At 48.4% G+C, this 16,608-nt stretch overlaps 2 protein-coding genes and 1 non-coding gene across 6 annotated transcripts in view; 2 read left to right on the top strand and 1 right to left on the bottom strand.

Moving 5' to 3' along the window:
* Window positions 1–14,265, top strand: part of INPP5B (inositol polyphosphate-5-phosphatase B) — a 50,896-nt gene extending 36,631 nt beyond the window's left edge. The window contains 11 exon segments of the mRNA XM_072771880.1: window positions 1,235–1,346; window positions 3,345–3,454; window positions 4,475–4,610; window positions 6,459–6,569; window positions 7,484–7,646; window positions 8,481–8,716; window positions 9,855–9,968; window positions 11,399–11,483; window positions 11,851–11,978; window positions 13,041–13,152; window positions 13,409–14,265. Coding sequence (XP_072627981.1) covers window positions 1,235–1,346; window positions 3,345–3,454; window positions 4,475–4,610; window positions 6,459–6,569; window positions 7,484–7,646; window positions 8,481–8,716; window positions 9,855–9,968; window positions 11,399–11,483; window positions 11,851–11,978; window positions 13,041–13,152; window positions 13,409–13,524 — 1,423 coding nt within the window. The 3' untranslated portion in view covers window positions 13,525–14,265.
* Window positions 10,721–10,828, bottom strand: LOC140603316 (U6 spliceosomal RNA). Its single transcript, XR_012006313.1, has one exon. It is a non-coding gene; the product is annotated as a U6 spliceosomal RNA (small nuclear RNA).
* Window positions 14,266–15,505: 1,240 nt separating the features above from the next.
* The window catches only part of MTF1 (metal regulatory transcription factor 1), a 43,179-nt gene continuing 42,076 nt past the window's right edge, over window positions 15,506–16,608 (top strand). Inside the window, exon 1 of one of the 4 annotated variants that reach the window (XM_072771884.1) lies at window positions 15,506–15,649. Coding sequence is in view for 1 of the 4 variants with exons in the window: in XM_072771883.1 (XP_072627984.1) it covers window positions 15,605–15,649 (45 nt within the window). In the remaining 3 variants the exon portion in view is untranslated. Of the gene's footprint in view, window positions 15,650–16,120; window positions 16,287–16,608 lie in introns of those variants that run through there. The other 3 variants (XM_072771883.1, XM_072771882.1, XM_072771881.1) reach the window with 3 other exon arrangements.

Raw genomic sequence — 16,608 nt, forward strand, 5'->3', positions numbered from 1 at the left:
GGCAGAGGGAGAAGCAGGCTCCATGCACCGGGAGCCTGACGTGGGATTCGATCCCGGGTCTCCAGGATCACGCCCTGGGCCAAAGGCAGGCGCCAAACCGCTGCGCCACCCAGGGATCCCAGTCTTTTGTACCTCTTGATTCAGCATCACAAAGCCGGAATTACAGCTTCTTGGAGCATCTTGTGCTAATCTCTGTTTTCTTTGTTTCGTTTATCTCTAAAACGTTCAGTATGTCTCAATTCAAGGCATATTAGAATTTCAAACTTCACGGTAACACTTGAAGCTTGTGCCACCTCTTTTAGAAAAAGGAAGAAGCCCCTGAGGCCATGGTGTCTGCCAGGGAGTACACAGATGCAAGCCCTCATCCCGCCTGCTGCGGTGGTGGAACTGTCTTGAGCTCGCTGGTGCTCTGGAAGCTGACAGGATGGCTTTCCTTCTCCAGGGAACTTAGCAGGGAGTGTGTCCTCCGTTCTGCTGAACCTCCAGCATCCTAGTTGGGGAGGTTGCCGCTTGCACGTCAGCTTGTCCGCTTTTAGCTTGTGGATGCATTTATGTTGGTGCGTGTGTACTGCTGTGCGGGTTCTCTAAAGACCTGGCTGCTGGCTTCAGACAGAACAGTACTGGAGTCTGTGGGCTGTGCGCTGTCATCTGGGAATGCTCAGTAGCCCTTCTCTGAAAGCAGCAGGTGTGATAAAACACCCGTCACTCTCTGCAAAAAAGAGCCAACCGATGATACAGTGGGGGTGAGGCCCAGTCCACTGTACAGGTTGAGCTTTGTTTCGGAGGAACTCAGCTCGGAAACAAAGGCTGAGAGTGTGTTCTGTGGACTGTCATGTGCATGGAGGCGACATCATGGCATCATCTGGTTTGGGGCCCCCAAGCGATTGACATTATTCCCGATACTTAATCTTTTGTGCCTCTTCCCATGAACGAGGTAAATGGTTGTCTTGCTTTTAGATCTTATTAGACTATCTTTCCAACCACACAAGAGTAAAACAGTCCAGGACAACTCAAGGCTGTTTCTGATGAACCTGGAGCAGAAGGTCACTGAGTAAGCAGCATGTTGGCCGTGACGTGCAATGGGGCGGCCTGAGAAAAGATGTCCCGAACAGCAGAGTCACTTCCCTCTCAGCTCCCGAGAAGCTGAGCCTTGGGGGGCTTCTGTCAGATGAGCGCTGGCGAGGGTGGGTGGAGTGCCTCCTGAACCTGTGACCTCTGTGCTCTCTCCTCACAGTGTGATCTTGTGGCTGGGGGACCTCAACTACAGGATAGAAGAACTGGATGTGGAGACAGTGAAAAAGCTCATCGAGGAGAAGGCCTTTCAGACCCTGTATGCATACGACCAGGTACAGATGGCCGCCTGTGCGTTTGAAGGCAGCTGTCCCCGCACTGTGAGGGCACAGGAAGGCCTGGGGTCCCAGCCTCTTCCTCCTCGGCTGGGTGGGTTTCCCCGAGGAGCGGATGGCCGCCGTTCCTCCTCTCAGCTGCCTTCCCTCGTCCACGGCTGTCCCCCCGCCACCACTGGCTCTTCCCTCGAGGTGCCTCATACCCCTGGGGGACAAGAGCGTGCGTGTTCTCTGTCTCAGTCTCTCTCTCTCTCTCTCACTCCTTATCTCCAGTGCTCATTCATTCATTCATTTCATCCAAGTTGGAGCTGAAAGGGTATGAAGCTTCTCATAAAGGCACTTGGTGTGTTTAAGATGCCTTGCTCCTTGTTTTCTGAGTGAGCCTGCCTCGCCCCCTCCTGCTCTCACCTTAAAGTCCCTTTTCTTTTTACCCTGTAGCCCCCTTCTTATTGTCATCAGTCTGAATGATCCTGCTAACCTTTTTATCCCGCAGTGCACATCAATCAAAGGGGGAAAAAAAATCTCCACTTTCTTATGTCTTTCCTTATGGAATAATCTCTTTTTGTGGCTCATTTTTCTCCCTAGTTCCTTCCCTTGGTAAATTACCTTTTTTTTTTTCTCTTTGATCCCCATTTCAGGATTAAGCCAGGCTGCTCTCTATCCATCTGTTTATTGCATCTGTATTCCAGAGTAAGGCGACCTAACTCCCCTTCCCTGTCATACCCACCTCCTCTTGCCTTCTTTTCTGCTCTGTCTTCAAGTAACAGTAGAGGTTTCGTGTGTTCTCTACTTCTCAGATGCTTTTAAGGTCTACGTATACCAATTTAAGAATCATCCTACAGTAACATCTACATTTTTATTATTTCTGTGGCTTTTTCCTTAATAGTCTTTTTTTTCTTTAGGAATTCATATTTTGGGGAATTTGGCAACTATTGTGCCCTGAGTGGCTGCTCCCTGTCTCCAGGGTTAGCTGACAGTTCTTCATCAGTCCACGCAGGGCAAAGCTTGGTCCCCAGGGAGGAGGCAGGAACACCTGTGGTTGTTCATCTCGCCGCAAGTGTGATCTTAAAGGAACTCCTCAAATGAATGCAGTGGGAAGAATCCTGGCTATTCTCAGAATGTGCCAGGCACCGTTCTAAGTTGACAGTTCTTCCCAGCAGTCTTGAGAGACAGATTCTGTTACAAATACAGTATTTGCCAGTGGGGGAAATCAAGGCACAGAACTTCCCATGGTTCAAATAACTTATTTGACAAACTCCTTATCTATCTATCTATCTATCTATCTATCTATCTATCTATCTATCTATCTATCATCTATTTATTTTTGACAAACTCCTTTAGAAAAGTTGTTGAGGGATGACCGGGTGGCTCAGTGGGCAAGCATCTATCTGCCTTCGGCTCAGGTCGTGATCCCGGGGTCCTGGGATCGAGTCTCGCATCCAGCTCCTCGCAGGCAGCCTGCTTCTCCTTCTGCCTGTGTCTCTGCCTCTCATGAATGAATAAATAAAATCTTGTAAAAAAATTTGTTTAATTCATACTCATTTGGGTATACTTCTAGTATTTACTTTTATATACACGGAAATTCCCCTTGGCTTTTTGGACTGTATCTTTCCAGACCTTCTTCTGTGTAGTTCTCTCTCTGTACATTGAGAACAACTGTGTTACACAGATGAAATATCTGATACTTGGAAGGGAAAAGTCTATGCCTTTCGGTTCGTGACCCTCTGAGGGACATCTCAGTAGGTTGGTACTCAGGCCCCCTGGATGTAGGTAGGCCCTCATAAAAGCCCCGAAAACTGTACAACAGGCCAAGGGATGGTCAACTTGCTCCCCTTCCTAGGATTTAGTTCTCAAGATCTTGCAGGATAGCTTTCTCATGGGCCTTTCTTTTTGGGTTAGGGTTCAGATTCCAGATTGATTTCCTTTCCTCTGCTAATTCCAGGATTGACTTTTTTATTCTGAAGTGAGTTTTTCCCCCTCTTCCATCCTTTTGTATAGCTGAAAACTCAGGTGGCTGCCAAGGCGGTGTTCGAAGGCTTCACCGAAGGCGAGCTCACGTTCCAGCCAACCTATAAGTATGATACTGGCTCCGATGACTGGGATACCAGGTAGGTAGGCGATTGCTTCAGGGAGCTGAGCAAATGGAAACCCTGACATTTAGGGAAGCACTCGTCCCCATGGGCCTAAAGAAGGAGATACGATTCCTGTGACTTCCCGTGTTTTGCACTCTGGTCAAACATTTCCCGTCAGTATCTGCTCATTGATCAGCTCTGCCTTCCTACGTGGTCTCTTTTTTTTATTGCCTTAGCCTTTGTTCTATAATAATTTACTTTTCAGCTATGCTTAGGGTGATAGGATGATTCCAACCCACTTAGCTTGTACTCGGTCATCGCGTAGGAGTTTATCACTTTCATTAATGCTTGTGGTAGGCCTCACGTTATTTCATACACTTTACTTCTGTTACCTCACTAAATCTTCTCAGCAGCCAGCTGAAGGAGGTATGATTTATTTATTTTTTTAAAATTTATTTTTGGAGGTATGATTTATTATCCTCAGTTTTTAGATCGGGGAACTAAGGCACACAAAAATTAAAGAGCCTTCCAAGGGGTACCTGGCTGGCTCAGTAGGTGGACCATGCAACTCTTGACCTTGGGGGTCGTGAGTTCCAAGCACCACATTGAGGGTATAGATTATTTAAAAATAAAAAATCTTAAAAAAAAAAATCAAATTAAAAAAATAAGATAAAGAGCCTCCCAAACAGGCTAGTATAAAACCAAGCTTATAACTGAAGCAGTAGGAATTCAGAGCCTGTTTCAAGCACCATCTTTTAAGGACTGCAGAGTACTTACTCCCAGATTGCCTTTTTCGTCTCATCCCCATAGGAGGGTAAAGAGCAGAGAGTCATTCTGAATGGTGTTTGGCTTGGGGCCCATGCAGCTGTTTTGGGTGATACCCACAGAGCACATGCTATCCCCTGGTGGGCCCAAATTGCTGTGCTTTCTCAGATCCCTGGGGCTGCATAGACTTGAAGGCCCTGCCCTGTCATTCTCCAGCTGAGCCAGGGTGCTGGCCAGGCAGGGGGCTCTGCTATGCCTGTGCAGGCCCCCAGTGTGGACTTTGCATTTCAGCGAGAAGTGTCGTGCTCCTGCCTGGTGTGACCGGGTCCTCTGGAAAGGGAAGAACATCACTCAGCTGAGTTACCAGAGCCACATGGCCCTGAAGACCAGTGACCACAAGCCTGTCAGCTCAGTGTTTGACATCGGGGTAGGTGTGCAGCTGATACCCATCAGGAGCACTCTATGGAGAAAGGGTTCTCATAACCAAGACCACTCTTGTCATTCTTAGCTCCTCCTTCTGACCTGAATATGAGAAAGCTTTTAAAAATTGTTTTTTTTTTAAAGATTTTATTATTTATTCATGAAACACAGAGAGAGAGAAAGAGAGGCAGAGACACAGGCAGAGGGAGAAGCAGGCTCCATGCAGGGAGCCCGACGTGGGACTCAATCCTGGGTCTCCAGGATCAGGCCCTGGGCCCAAGGCAGCGCTAAACCGCTGAGCCATCCGGGCTGCCCTAAAAATTGTTTTTAGGGACACCTGGGTGGCTCAGCGGTTGAGTGTCTGCCTTCCACTCAGGGTGTGATCTCGGGGTCCTAGGGTCAAGTCCCACATCAGGCTCCCTGCAGGGAGCCTGCTTCTCCCTCTGCCTCTGTCTCTGCCTCTATGTCTGTCATGAATAAATAAATAAAATCTTAAAAAAAATTGTTTTTAGGTGGGGCGCCTGAGTGGCTCAGTTGGTTAAATGTCTGCTTTGGCTCAGGTCATGGTCCCAGGGTCCTGGATTGGGCCCTGCATTTGCTGTCCGCTTAGTGGGGAGCCTGCCTCTTCCACTCCTGTCTGCTGCTCCGGCTGCCTGTGCTCTCTCTCTCTTTCTGTCAAATCAGTCTTTAAAAAAAATTGTTTTTAGGGGCACTCAGCTGGCTCAGTCCGTAGAGCATGTGACCCGATCTTAAGGTTGTGAGTTCGAGCCCCACATTGGGCATGGAGGTTTCTTGATAACAAAACAAAAAAGTCGTTTTAACTTAAATTTAATTCATAATTATTTTGGTGTACTTCTATGATATATTTCTGTGTCCTTGGAAGTTCCCCTTTGCTTTTTGGACTGTAACTTTCCAAAACTTTTCCACAACTTTTTCTTTGCATTTACAAACATGTCCGTATTCTGTATACAACATAGAAGATGTTTTCCCTTTTTGTAAAAGATCATGTTATGCATAGTGTTCTGAGAGAACATCTTTTGTTTCCCCCTACTGACTATGTCTTAGGAGATCTTTCCATGTCAGTAAAGATAGAGCTCCCTCCTCTTCCTCCTTCTACCAAATCCATATGAGCTTATTTCCCACACCCTGGCTGATGTTGGATTTTATTAGTCTTAAATTTCTGCCAACCCAATGAGCCAAAAGAAAGAGATCTTGCATTATTTTGGATAACATTTCTCTGCTTGCTAGCGAAGTTAAACATCTTTTTATTATCTCTTCCCCTGTGACTTCTGCTTCTTTATATTATCTATTCTCAAGGGTTCAGGTAGAGAGGCATATCAGAATCCGTGAAGCTGTGGGTAGCTTGACAAAAGCCTGATGTATGTTACAGAGTTTTATTACTTGAAAGTGACAAAAATTGTGTTTATAATTCACAACACATAAGGGAAAGCCTGACAAAAATCTTGGCCAGTGGAGCACAGGTTACAAAACCTCGAGAAATGCCACTTTCAATCAAACCCTAGAGAAGTTTCTCGCTGCAGGCCCGTTGACAGCAGCAAACAAAGTAGATCTTGTCACTGAGCATCATTCTGCCCTAGGTCTGCGATCTGCCACACCTGCCAGCCAGGCTTCCACTCCTGCGTCTTCTCTCTGCAGTTAACCTCATCACAAACTCTGCTTCTGGAGACCCTTCTGGGTCTGTTGTGAACTGGGTTCTTTGTTGACCAATTAAATCCATCTAGTCTTCATTTTCCGTGTTGCCATCAGCTGCTCTTGCCCCGTGCTGTGCATGTCCTCTTTCCTGAAAAGGAGGAAATGGGCAGAAGGCACTCAGGCTCTGCTATTTCCCTGCCAGGTGAAGGTGGTCAACGAAGAACGTTACCGGAAGACTCTGGAAGAGATTGTTCGCTCCCTGGACAAGATGGAAAATGCCAACATTCCTTCTGTGTCCCTTTCTAAGCGAGAGGTAGGAAGGACATGTTAAGGATATCAGCAACAGGCTCTTCTATTTGTAGAACTCAGATCTCATCTGCGAGGCCTCAGAAACCCAGGAGCCACCTGTCTGACCCCTGGACTCCAGGCTTCTTGACAGGCAGCCGCCTCTAGTTACAATGAGGCTGCTGTGTTAGCTGACAGGAGGGGGCTGGTTTGGATTCTGTTCTTCTGATCGTCTGAATCAGAAGCCTTTAACCTGTATGACTCATAGGTTTTACCCACACGTGGGCCATTCATGATTTAAATGATGGCACAGATGAGCCAAAAAGTGCTTTGTTTGATTTTAGTGTAGCTGGTATGTATTTGTCGCAGGGGTTTGTCTTCCTACGGATGTTTTGCTTTGACCAAGATTAAGTTGAGTTAGAATTTTGTGGGTACACAGGTGTTGGTGGGAGGGAAGGTGGTGTAGAAAAGGGATGGGTCACAGGTCGGGGAAGTCTAGTTAAGGCTGACTAGATTTTTTATGGAAGAGCTACAGCGTGGAGCACTTAGAACGGACAGTTCCAAGAAGTCAGAATGGAGATTTCTGGTGAGGGTATTGTTTAATGCCCTAATGTGCTCCATCTTCATGTTTGGGGCTGGAATTTGTAAAGGGTATTTTGGAAGTGGTCTTTGTGTATAGAAGACAGAAAGTTCGAACTTTGAATCCTTCAGGAAATTTATTTATATAACAATGTAAGCTTTTGGATTTCTGGGTTAAACACAGACCACTGGTCTTTAGTGGAGCTGTGGCCTCCCAGGTAAATACGTAAAGCAGAATCATGATTTGAAAGAGATGGTCCTTGATTTTCTTTCTGGAAAGGGCAAAGATTGCCCAGTTGGGGTGGCTGAGCGGGTTGCCGAGTAAGAGGGCACTGGTCTGACTGGTCCCGGGCTTGTTCCCAGTTCTGTTTTCAGAATGTGAAGTACATGCAGTTGCAAGTACAGTCCTTTACTATCCATAATGGACAAGTACCCTGTCAGTTTGAATTCATCAACAAGCCTGATGAAGCGTCTTACTGTAAGAAGTGGCTGAATGCCAACCCCAGCAGAGGTTTCCTCCTGCCAGGTGAGGCCTCTGTTTCCAGGTCCCTGGTTGCTGGTTTGGGGAACGCTCTACCCTGACTGCTTGTTTTCCTAAAAGTAAGCTTTTTTGTTTGACTGTTTGTTGTCTGATTGAAACTTCTAAAAGTCCTCTGGACCAACCGTCCGCAACTAAGATATAACAGGAAAGGGTACGAGTTCAGCTTGAAAAGCTTTCTCAGCCATGTATATGTTCCATAATTTCACAGAAAGAGAAGACGGAAGACCACTGGGAAGCAGGTGCTGCTCTTGAAGGACCCATTTTCACTGTCTGCCTCACTATAATCAGGTCCCCGCATCTGCTCTTATAGGGAAAGATAACGGGGTGGTAATCCAGAGATTATATCTGGCCCTGGAATGTACCATTGGTGTCTTTCCCCTAACTTCTCCTTTGCACTCTGCGTTGTGCTGTGTGGCAGAGGGATGAAGCCTGTTTTGTGGACAATTTATAGGCTGACACTTGCATTATATTTTCTCCTGTATCAGGTGTCTTTATCTGACCTGGCCCAGGGCAAGCTCTTTGATCCCTGCCTTCTGATTGTATTAATAATTGTAACTTGAACTGTGCTCCTTTGTACCTGATTTTCATAGCAGTTGCCTCATCACATGTTTTTGTTTGTTGTTTTCATATCTCCACGTGGACTAGAAACTTGTTCGTGTGTCCTCTGAGTGCTGAGCACATACATATGTGTTGGTTGGCTGACACCTCTGATGCCCTTCCCCAGTCCTTCGTGGCTGCTCCGCGTCCCTGCTGTCCTCTTTCCCTCTTTCCTCTTGGCCTTACAACCAGCCAATGTTAACTTTTAATGTTTTTCTTCAGACTCTGCCATTGAGATAGAATTGGAGCTATTTGTAAATAAGACCACAGCTACAAAGCTCAACTCAGGTGAAGACAAAATTGAAGACATTCTGGTTTTGCACCTGGACAGGGGAAAGGATTACTTTCTGTCTGTGTCTGGGAATTACCTGCCCAGCTGTTTCGGATCTCCCATACATACGTTGTGCTACATGAGGGAGCCGATCTTGGACCTGCCCCTGGAAACAATTAGAGAGCTGGTGAGTTACATGCCACAAGGAAGCTTCTAGAATGGTAGCAGCCGAGCCAGTGAAACAAGATATTCTCAGTCTTTCATACATAGTATATTAGAGAAACTCAGCCATGGATACTAAGATATGAAGTTGCCCTGGCCCGTGATTTTATTCCTTTTTTTTGTTTTAATCATCACGTGGGCATCTGTCATCCTGAACTAAACTTTCTGAGATGTAAAAGACTTCTATAGAGACAATTTGAATACAAGAGGACTACTTTAGAGCAGATTTATTGTAACATGCATTTCTCCCTGTTCCAATGCATTTTTTAATTTGGGGACTCAATTTCAATCCTCTCCATTACATAAGATGAAAACAGAGGCCCAGTAAGGAGTGTGATTAGTCACAGGTCACATGGTAGGTTAACAGTGGACCTGGTGCCTGCATTCAGACTTTTGAACTCCTAAGACTCCCAAGTCTCTGTCCTTACCCCACCAGGCCACACTGTCTCCCTGTTTCTGCTCTTTTCTTTTTTTAATATTTTATTTATTTATTCATCAGAGACATAGGCATATGTCTTCTCCCATAGGGAGAAGCAGGCTCCCTGTGGGGAGCCCGATGTGGGACTCGATCCCAGGGCCCTGGGATCATACCCTGAGCTGAAGGTAGATGCTCAACTGCTGAGCCAGTCTGGCATCCCTCCCTGGTTCTGCTCTTGGCAGGATATTTTTTCAAAGAAGATGATGCATATTTCATCTGATTTATTGAAACTGCTTGCCATAACCCATTCCTCATTCTCAAAAATCACCTTTTGTGCCTTGATTGTGGCACCTGATTTCATTTTTTTGCCTATGGAATGTTTGCTTAGGGGTTTGAAATGCTTCTCTTCCTCCATGGGTTTGCTGCCCCCATTATCATGTATTCTCCTGGAACTAGGCTGTTGGAAGTTCCATCGGTGGACCTTCGTGTTATGCTTTTTATTTTTTAATTTTATTTTTTAAATTAAGATTTTATTTATTTGACATAGAGGGAGAATGAACATGAGCAGAGGGAGCAGCAGGCTCAGAGCTCGATCCCAGGACCCTGAGACCATGACCTGAGCGGAAGGCAGACACTTAACCGGCTGAACCACCCAGGCGCTCCTATCCTTTTTATTGCTTTTCAGACTCTGATGCCACTACAGACGGAAGATGATGGGATCCAGTTGGAGAACCCCTTGGGAATCCCCAAAGAGCTCTGGATGATGGTTGATTACCTGTACCAGAATGCTGTCCAGCAGGTAGGTGGTGATTAAAAGCAGTCAGACCTGATTGAGGCCAGGCTGCCTTGGGAAAGAGCATCAGCCTCACGAACTTTTGGTGTAAGAAGCTTTAACCCCAAGGAATCTATGGAAGTCTATCTCTTCCCTAAGGAGTGAGTTGGGGGTAGGTTCATAGTTTCATAGCCCCATGAGACCTTGCTGGTACATACAGCGCTTGATAGGGAAGCAGCCTTGCAGAGGATGGCCTTCGTGGCACAGCGTGTTCCCTCCCCTGTCCCCTGGGGTCCTCCCAAGTAGAAAGACATCCGGATTCCTCTCAGGATGTCAGCCTGCTATCCTTTTGAGGAGTTCTTGCCAGTTTCTGGGAATGGGAGGGGCTAACTTGTTGATAAGCCAGACTGAGGCCGGAGACCAGATGGAGCCCCCAGGGCATGAGTCAGGCGGCCTGATTTCTAGAGTGATTTGGGCAAGCTCCATGAGATCAGATTGGTCAGCTTCACTGACTCATTCATGTAGGGAGACTAATACAAACTATAGTCCACCACAGCTCTACCACTTGGGAGCAACGTACATTCTTAGGACAGTCTCTTTTTACTAACCCCCCCGCCCCTTTACATATATTACTACAGTGGATCAAACACTATTCTAAGTGTTTAGCAGCATTGCCTCAGTTAGTTCTCACAATAGCCCTCAGATGAAGAAGAACCCGAGGTCCAGAAGGCCAAGTAACTTGGTCACGATCCCAAAGCTGATAAATGGGCAGGATGGGGATTAGAACTCAGGGAGTCTGGCTGTAGAAGTCACATTCTTGTTCAGGGGCCATGCTAATCTTCTCTGTATCGTTCTCACTTTAGTGCATGTGCTACCAAAGTGAGCACAGAGGTCACGTTCTTAGGTACCATGCCATGATCAGCCTTCTCTGTGGAGCTCCTCCCGAGTGTAATGAGCAATACACAGAATATTATTATTCAGTTATGTGGCGTTAAGTCATTTAACAAAACAAATGAATATAAAGCAGGGTAGGACCAAAGGAAATACCTTTAGTGCCGTAACCTTGTTTTCACAAAGCAAGGTGGTGCCTTTTTAACTTTCTCCATCTTATAAATGATGTATTTTCCTCATGCTTTTTTCCTGGTTAATCTCTCCATAACACTGCAGGAAACATAGCTATAAGGTTACCTTATTGTTATGAGCAGTAGGCCCTACCTGTAGCTTTATAATCAGTTTTATCACTTGAAAGACCTGTCGTGGGAGCATGCTTGGGAAGGCCTGCCAGGTGAGTTAGCTGCATCAGCCCTACATCTATCACATCGTTTACCAGGTTGATTCCAAGGCCTCACTACGCTGCTCCCTATTTGCACCTGGGTGGTGATCATATTTCTAGGTCAGGAAATCATGGCTAATTTTCTGAGAATGTAACTATTTGGTAACTTTCTTTCTTTTTGCAGGAAGATCTGTTTCAGCAGCCAGGCCTGAGGTCGGAATTTGAGCATATCAGGGACTGTTTGGATACGGGAATGATTGAAACCCTCTGTATCCTTAGACGTTTGTGCGCATGTGCACGTGTGTGTGTGTGTATGTGTGCACGTGCATGCATATGAATATGATTAAGAGGTGAGAGAAAAGAAAGAATATTTTAAGGCTCAAAATCAGATCTTGTGTCCTCAGCTACCATATTTTTCTTACTTAAAGTTTGCATAGAGAAGACTTTACAACTTTAAGCAGCCACTGTAGCAGGAACTCAGGAGGGCCCAGCTAAGCTGACAAACAGGTTGGCCCCTTCACCATGTCAGGCTGGCATCCTGGCTCTGAGCAGAGGGCACTTCTGGCATGTGCTCGCTCCTGGGCCTTTTCCTAACCACGGCTCGGCATCGCCAGTTCCTTAACGATGGGCCAAAAGCCGCCAGCAATCATTCCGTAGCTGAAGCCTTGCTGCTTTTCCTGGAGAGCCTGCCAGAGCCTGTCATCTGCTATAGCACCTACCATAACTGCTTGGAGTGTTCTGGCAACTACACAGCGAGTAAACAGGTGAGGGGAAGCGTTGAGCATTAATTTACACATGTTGCAGCCTCGGGCCTCGTGGGGCCTGAGGGAACAAAGTGGGCGCAGTCCCTCAAACACAGTGTCCTAGCAACTCCATAGCCTTCCTTCCCGAACCTGTTCTTCCTCTCATGTCCTCTTTTATTTAATGGCTTCATCTTTAATTCCAGTGACTGAACCCAGAAACCTGAATCATTTCTGAGTCGGCCTCTGCTTGCCTCCCACATGCCCAGTTCCCTTGATCTTTCACTCTCCTTCCACTCTCGTCCACTGACCCTGGTTCCAAGCCCCACACTCAGGCTCTCCCTCTGCTCATTTGTTTTGTATACTGCCATCATACCACGTGCCCTAAAGCTCTCGTCTGGTCACTGTTGGTCAAAAGCCACACTCGGCTCTCTATTGCCAATTAATGATTTTCTTAAACAAATATTCAAGACTTTTAACCGTCTGGTCTAGTCGTTCACACATATATAGCAGAATAATCTAGAAAACTTGCAAATAATACAGGTTCCAGAGCCTCCCCGCCCATCCACTGAGTCGGAATCTCTTTTGGAATAGATCTCGTACAAGCTTCCCAAGTGGCAATGATGATATGCAGAGAGCTGGAGTACTTGAATTCTAGCCTGATCGACCCCTCCAGGCTTAGTGCCTGTTCAAACAGTGGTGCTTCTGCTAAAATTGACTTCTCAATCTCTCCCCTTATCTCAGTTTTCCTTCTCTTGCCTTTTTTATACTTTCTTTTTGCTCTGAATACCCTAGTCCTTACTTTGGCAAGTCCAGTCTTGTCTTATATTCAAGACCTGGCTTAAAGTGTCTTCTATTCCCATAAACCTTTTGAGAGCATATGGTTAGAATATTGCCGTCTAAATTCACATAGTGCTTGATCTGTGCTTCTCTTTTGACACTCGTGCCAAGGGGTGAGTGTTCAGGGTTCCCTGTGCACAGTCTTACTCATGCCCTTGGATCATGTACTCAGTTCCTGGAATATAGCAAATGTCTGACAAATGACTGAATGAATGAAAAGACAAATCCCGATTCTCCTTCTTCCAGGTCATTTCTACCCTCCCCACTTTCCACCAAAATGTCTTCAATTACTTGATGGCGTTTTTGCGAGAACTGCTGAAAAAATCAGCAAAAAATCATTTGGATGAGAATATTCTAGGTAAGCAGTCAAGCGTCCGTGGAAAGCATCTCTGCAAACTGAGAGACTCATTATGAGAAATGTGCTTGAAGAAGGTCCCAAGACCACTGAAGTGGAACTAAAATCTGCGGTCCTGGGCCAAATTTACCCTCACATGTTTTTTTTTTTTTTTTTTTTCAAGCAGAAAATAATGCTTTGGGGCACTCCTCCCAACTCAACACAAAAATAAGTAGTGCTGCTTTTGCTGAATCATTTGTCTTCTGTGTTTTTCTTGCAGCCAGCATATTTGGCAGCTTACTGCTTCGAAACCCAGCTGGTCACCAAAAGCTTGACATGGCAGAGAAGAAGAAGGCTCAAGAATTTATTCACCTATTCCTCTGCAACTCACCCTGAGCCATTCTATCTCCTGTCTTGTTTTACTCAAGGCAGCCAATTGCCAGCCCCACCTGTTTAAGATCAAGAACTACCATAAGACGACGTGAGGCCCCTTGGAAGCAAAAGTGGCAGCTGCCTGTTTCCTGAGCCCAGACATCCCCCGCCCCCTGACTGTGGCTGTCACATCCCTGCTACTCTGAGTTGGGAAGCCGTGGGGGAAATCTACCATAATAAAACTGACAGTCAATGTTCAACTTTAGTTATTTAACACAGATCTATTTTTTTTTTAATTTTAAAGATGCTTAAATAAATACTTCCTGTGCTTATTACTCAGCCTGCCTCCAGGGCATAGTCAGTGCCTTCCCTGTAGCCTGGGCTGAGCTCCCCATGACCAGATATTTGAACAAACTTTGGGGCCTTGAAGGGAGAATGAACTGGACAGCAAGAAGATGCAAGAAGAATCTGCTGGATAAACAGGTCACAGCCACCCTAGATGCTTCCAGTGCTCTAAGGACATATATATATGTATATACAAACCCTACCCCCCTGTCCTACTCAGAGGTGGCTCAACAACTCTGGAGCTGGCCACTCAGCCTCAGAGGGTAATACTGTGGCTTGAAAATGAAGGTACTGAGGAAAGTGGTGTTCTGGTGAAACAAGTGGGTTTTTCTGGATCAGCAAATCCTCCGAACTGTATATGATGCATCCCCTCTCTCATATGTGTAATATATTTTAATGATAAATGTATTTTTAACACTGGTTGTTTGCATGTCTTTATGTCTTAAGAGGTGGCAGCTGGACCTTTTGTGGTGTTGGGGCAGCTGGTCAGGGACCGCAGAGGTAGTTGCTTGGCAGTTTGGTGGGTAACAATCACTATTCAGTTTTCTTTTTCTTTTCTATTTTTTTTAAGGTTTTATTTATTTATTCTTGAGAGAGAGAGAGAGTCAGAGACACAAGGCAGAGGGAGAAGCAGCCTCCATGCTGGGAGCCCGACGTGGAACTCGATCCTGGATCTCCAGGATTACGCCCCAGGCTGAAGGCAGGCGCTAAACCGCTGAGCCACCTGGGCTGCCCTTCTTTTTCTTTTAAAAGATTTTATTTATTTATTCATGAGAGACAGAGACACAGGCAGAGGGAGAAGTAGGCTCCATGCAGGGAGCCCGACGTGGGACTCCATCCCCGGTCTCCAGCATCACCTCCTGGGCCAGGAAGGCAGATGCTTAATCGCTGAGCCACCCAGGCGTCCCTATTCAGAGTTTTCAAGCAAGAGATGTATAGGCATGGCCTGAAAGGCCTGACCCTGATGTAGTCTCTGGGAGTTGTCCCACTGGATAGATACTCTTAGGTAGCTTATGGTGGGGCTCATGGTGGGGCTCATGGTGGGGCTCTTGGTGGGGGGGAGGGGTGGCTCAGTCGGTTAGGCCTGTGCCTGCAACTCAGGTCATGATCCTAGGGTCCTGGGATCAAGCCCTACACCCGGCTCCCTGGTCAGTGGGGAGCCTGCCCCTCCCCCTGTTCGTGCCTCTCAAATAAATGCAATCTTTAAAAAATTTATTTATTTTTAAGATTTTATTCATCCATTTATGAAAGAGAGAGAGGCAGAGACACAGGCAGAGGGAGAAGCAGGCTCCATGCAGGGAGCCCGACGGGGGACTCGATCCCGGGTCTCCAGGGTCACGCCCTGGGCTGAAGGCAGATGCTATAAACCCCTGAGCCACCTGGGCTGCCCAATCTTTTTTTTTTTTTTTTTTTTTAACGTAGCTTATGGGAAAATCAGGCAGTAGCTGCTGGAAGGTTCTAACAGATATAACGTATTTTAAAAAGATAGGAGGGGGCGCCCGGGTGGCTCGGTTGGTTGGGCCCCGACTCTTGGTCTCGAGTCTCGGCTCAGGTCATGACCTATAGGGGCTCCCGTCGGGTCGGGTCGGCGCGGAGTCGGCTCCAGATTCTTTCCCTCTGCCCCTCCCCCCGCCGCATTCTCTCAAATCATAAAAAAAAAAAAGAGTAAGGAAAGCGCGCGCGAAGTCGCTTCTCGGGCGCTGGGGCACCGAGCCCCCCCGCGCCCCCCGCGCCCCCGGCAGCCTGGACCGGGACTCGGATGCGGGGCCGCAGGGTGACGGCGCGAACGGTCAGGGGAAGGCAAGTAGGTGGCGCCGACCGGCCGGCGGGAGCCCCGCGGGAGCCCTGCAGGGGGCCGTTGGGGCCGACGGCCCGGGCAGAAGTGCGGGCGAGCGAGCAAGCGCGGGAAGCGGCGGCCCCGGGCGCGGGGAGCGGCCCGCCCTCCGCCTCCGCCTCCGCCCCGCCCGCCGCGGCCGCAGAGCCGGGAAGGTCACAGCCCTGCAGGCTCTCCCTGCAGCGCGGGGCCCGCGCACGGCTAGCGGGCTGCTGCGGCTGCGGCTGCGGCTGCGGCTCCGGCCGCCCCCCCCGCCAGTCGTTGACGGGGGGTGATGGGGAGGGGGGCTCGGCCCCGCGGCCCGCGTCGGGCGCCCCAAACCGACGCCCCGAGTCCCCGCGGGCTGCACCCGCGGCCGCCGCTCCTCCGCGCGGGACGGCCCCGCGGCCCCGCCCCGCCCCGCCCCTCCTGCTCACCGATTGGAGGCTCGAGCTCCGCCCCCTCGCCGCCTGGACCAACCAGGAGCGCCAGGGAAAGGCGGGGCCTGTATCTCCTCCTTCCTCCGGAAAGCGGAAGCGGAAGTGACGTTCGAGGAAGGTGGGGGCAATCATGGTGCCGCTGGGGAGGGGAGAAGCTGCCGCTGCCGCCGTTGCCGGGAGCCGCGGAGGTAAAAGGCGAAACTGGACGCGGCTTGGGCTGGGGGCTTTTCGCGGGGGGCGGGGCGCGGGACTTAGGCTCCCTCCTGAAGCATTTCCCAGGAGAGACCCCAGTCTGGTCACCATAGGGACCCCACCCCTCCTCCGTTTCCATGGGGATGGGTATCCAGCCCCCCTTCCCTGTTTCCATGGAGACCCGGACCCTGCCCCTCTTCGCCCGGCTTGGAGCCCCCCCCAGCCTGTCCGCAGAGGTTTCCGTGTCCCCCCGGGCTGGGCGCTCTCCCAGCGGGTTCCTTCTCCCAGCCTTCTCTCAAGGGTGCTCCGCTTGTGCTC

Source organism: Canis lupus, chromosome 13 (assembly GCF_048164855.1).
Source record: "Canis lupus baileyi chromosome 13, mCanLup2.hap1, whole genome shotgun sequence".
Classification (NCBI taxonomy): Eukaryota; Metazoa; Chordata; class Mammalia; order Carnivora; family Canidae; genus Canis; species Canis lupus.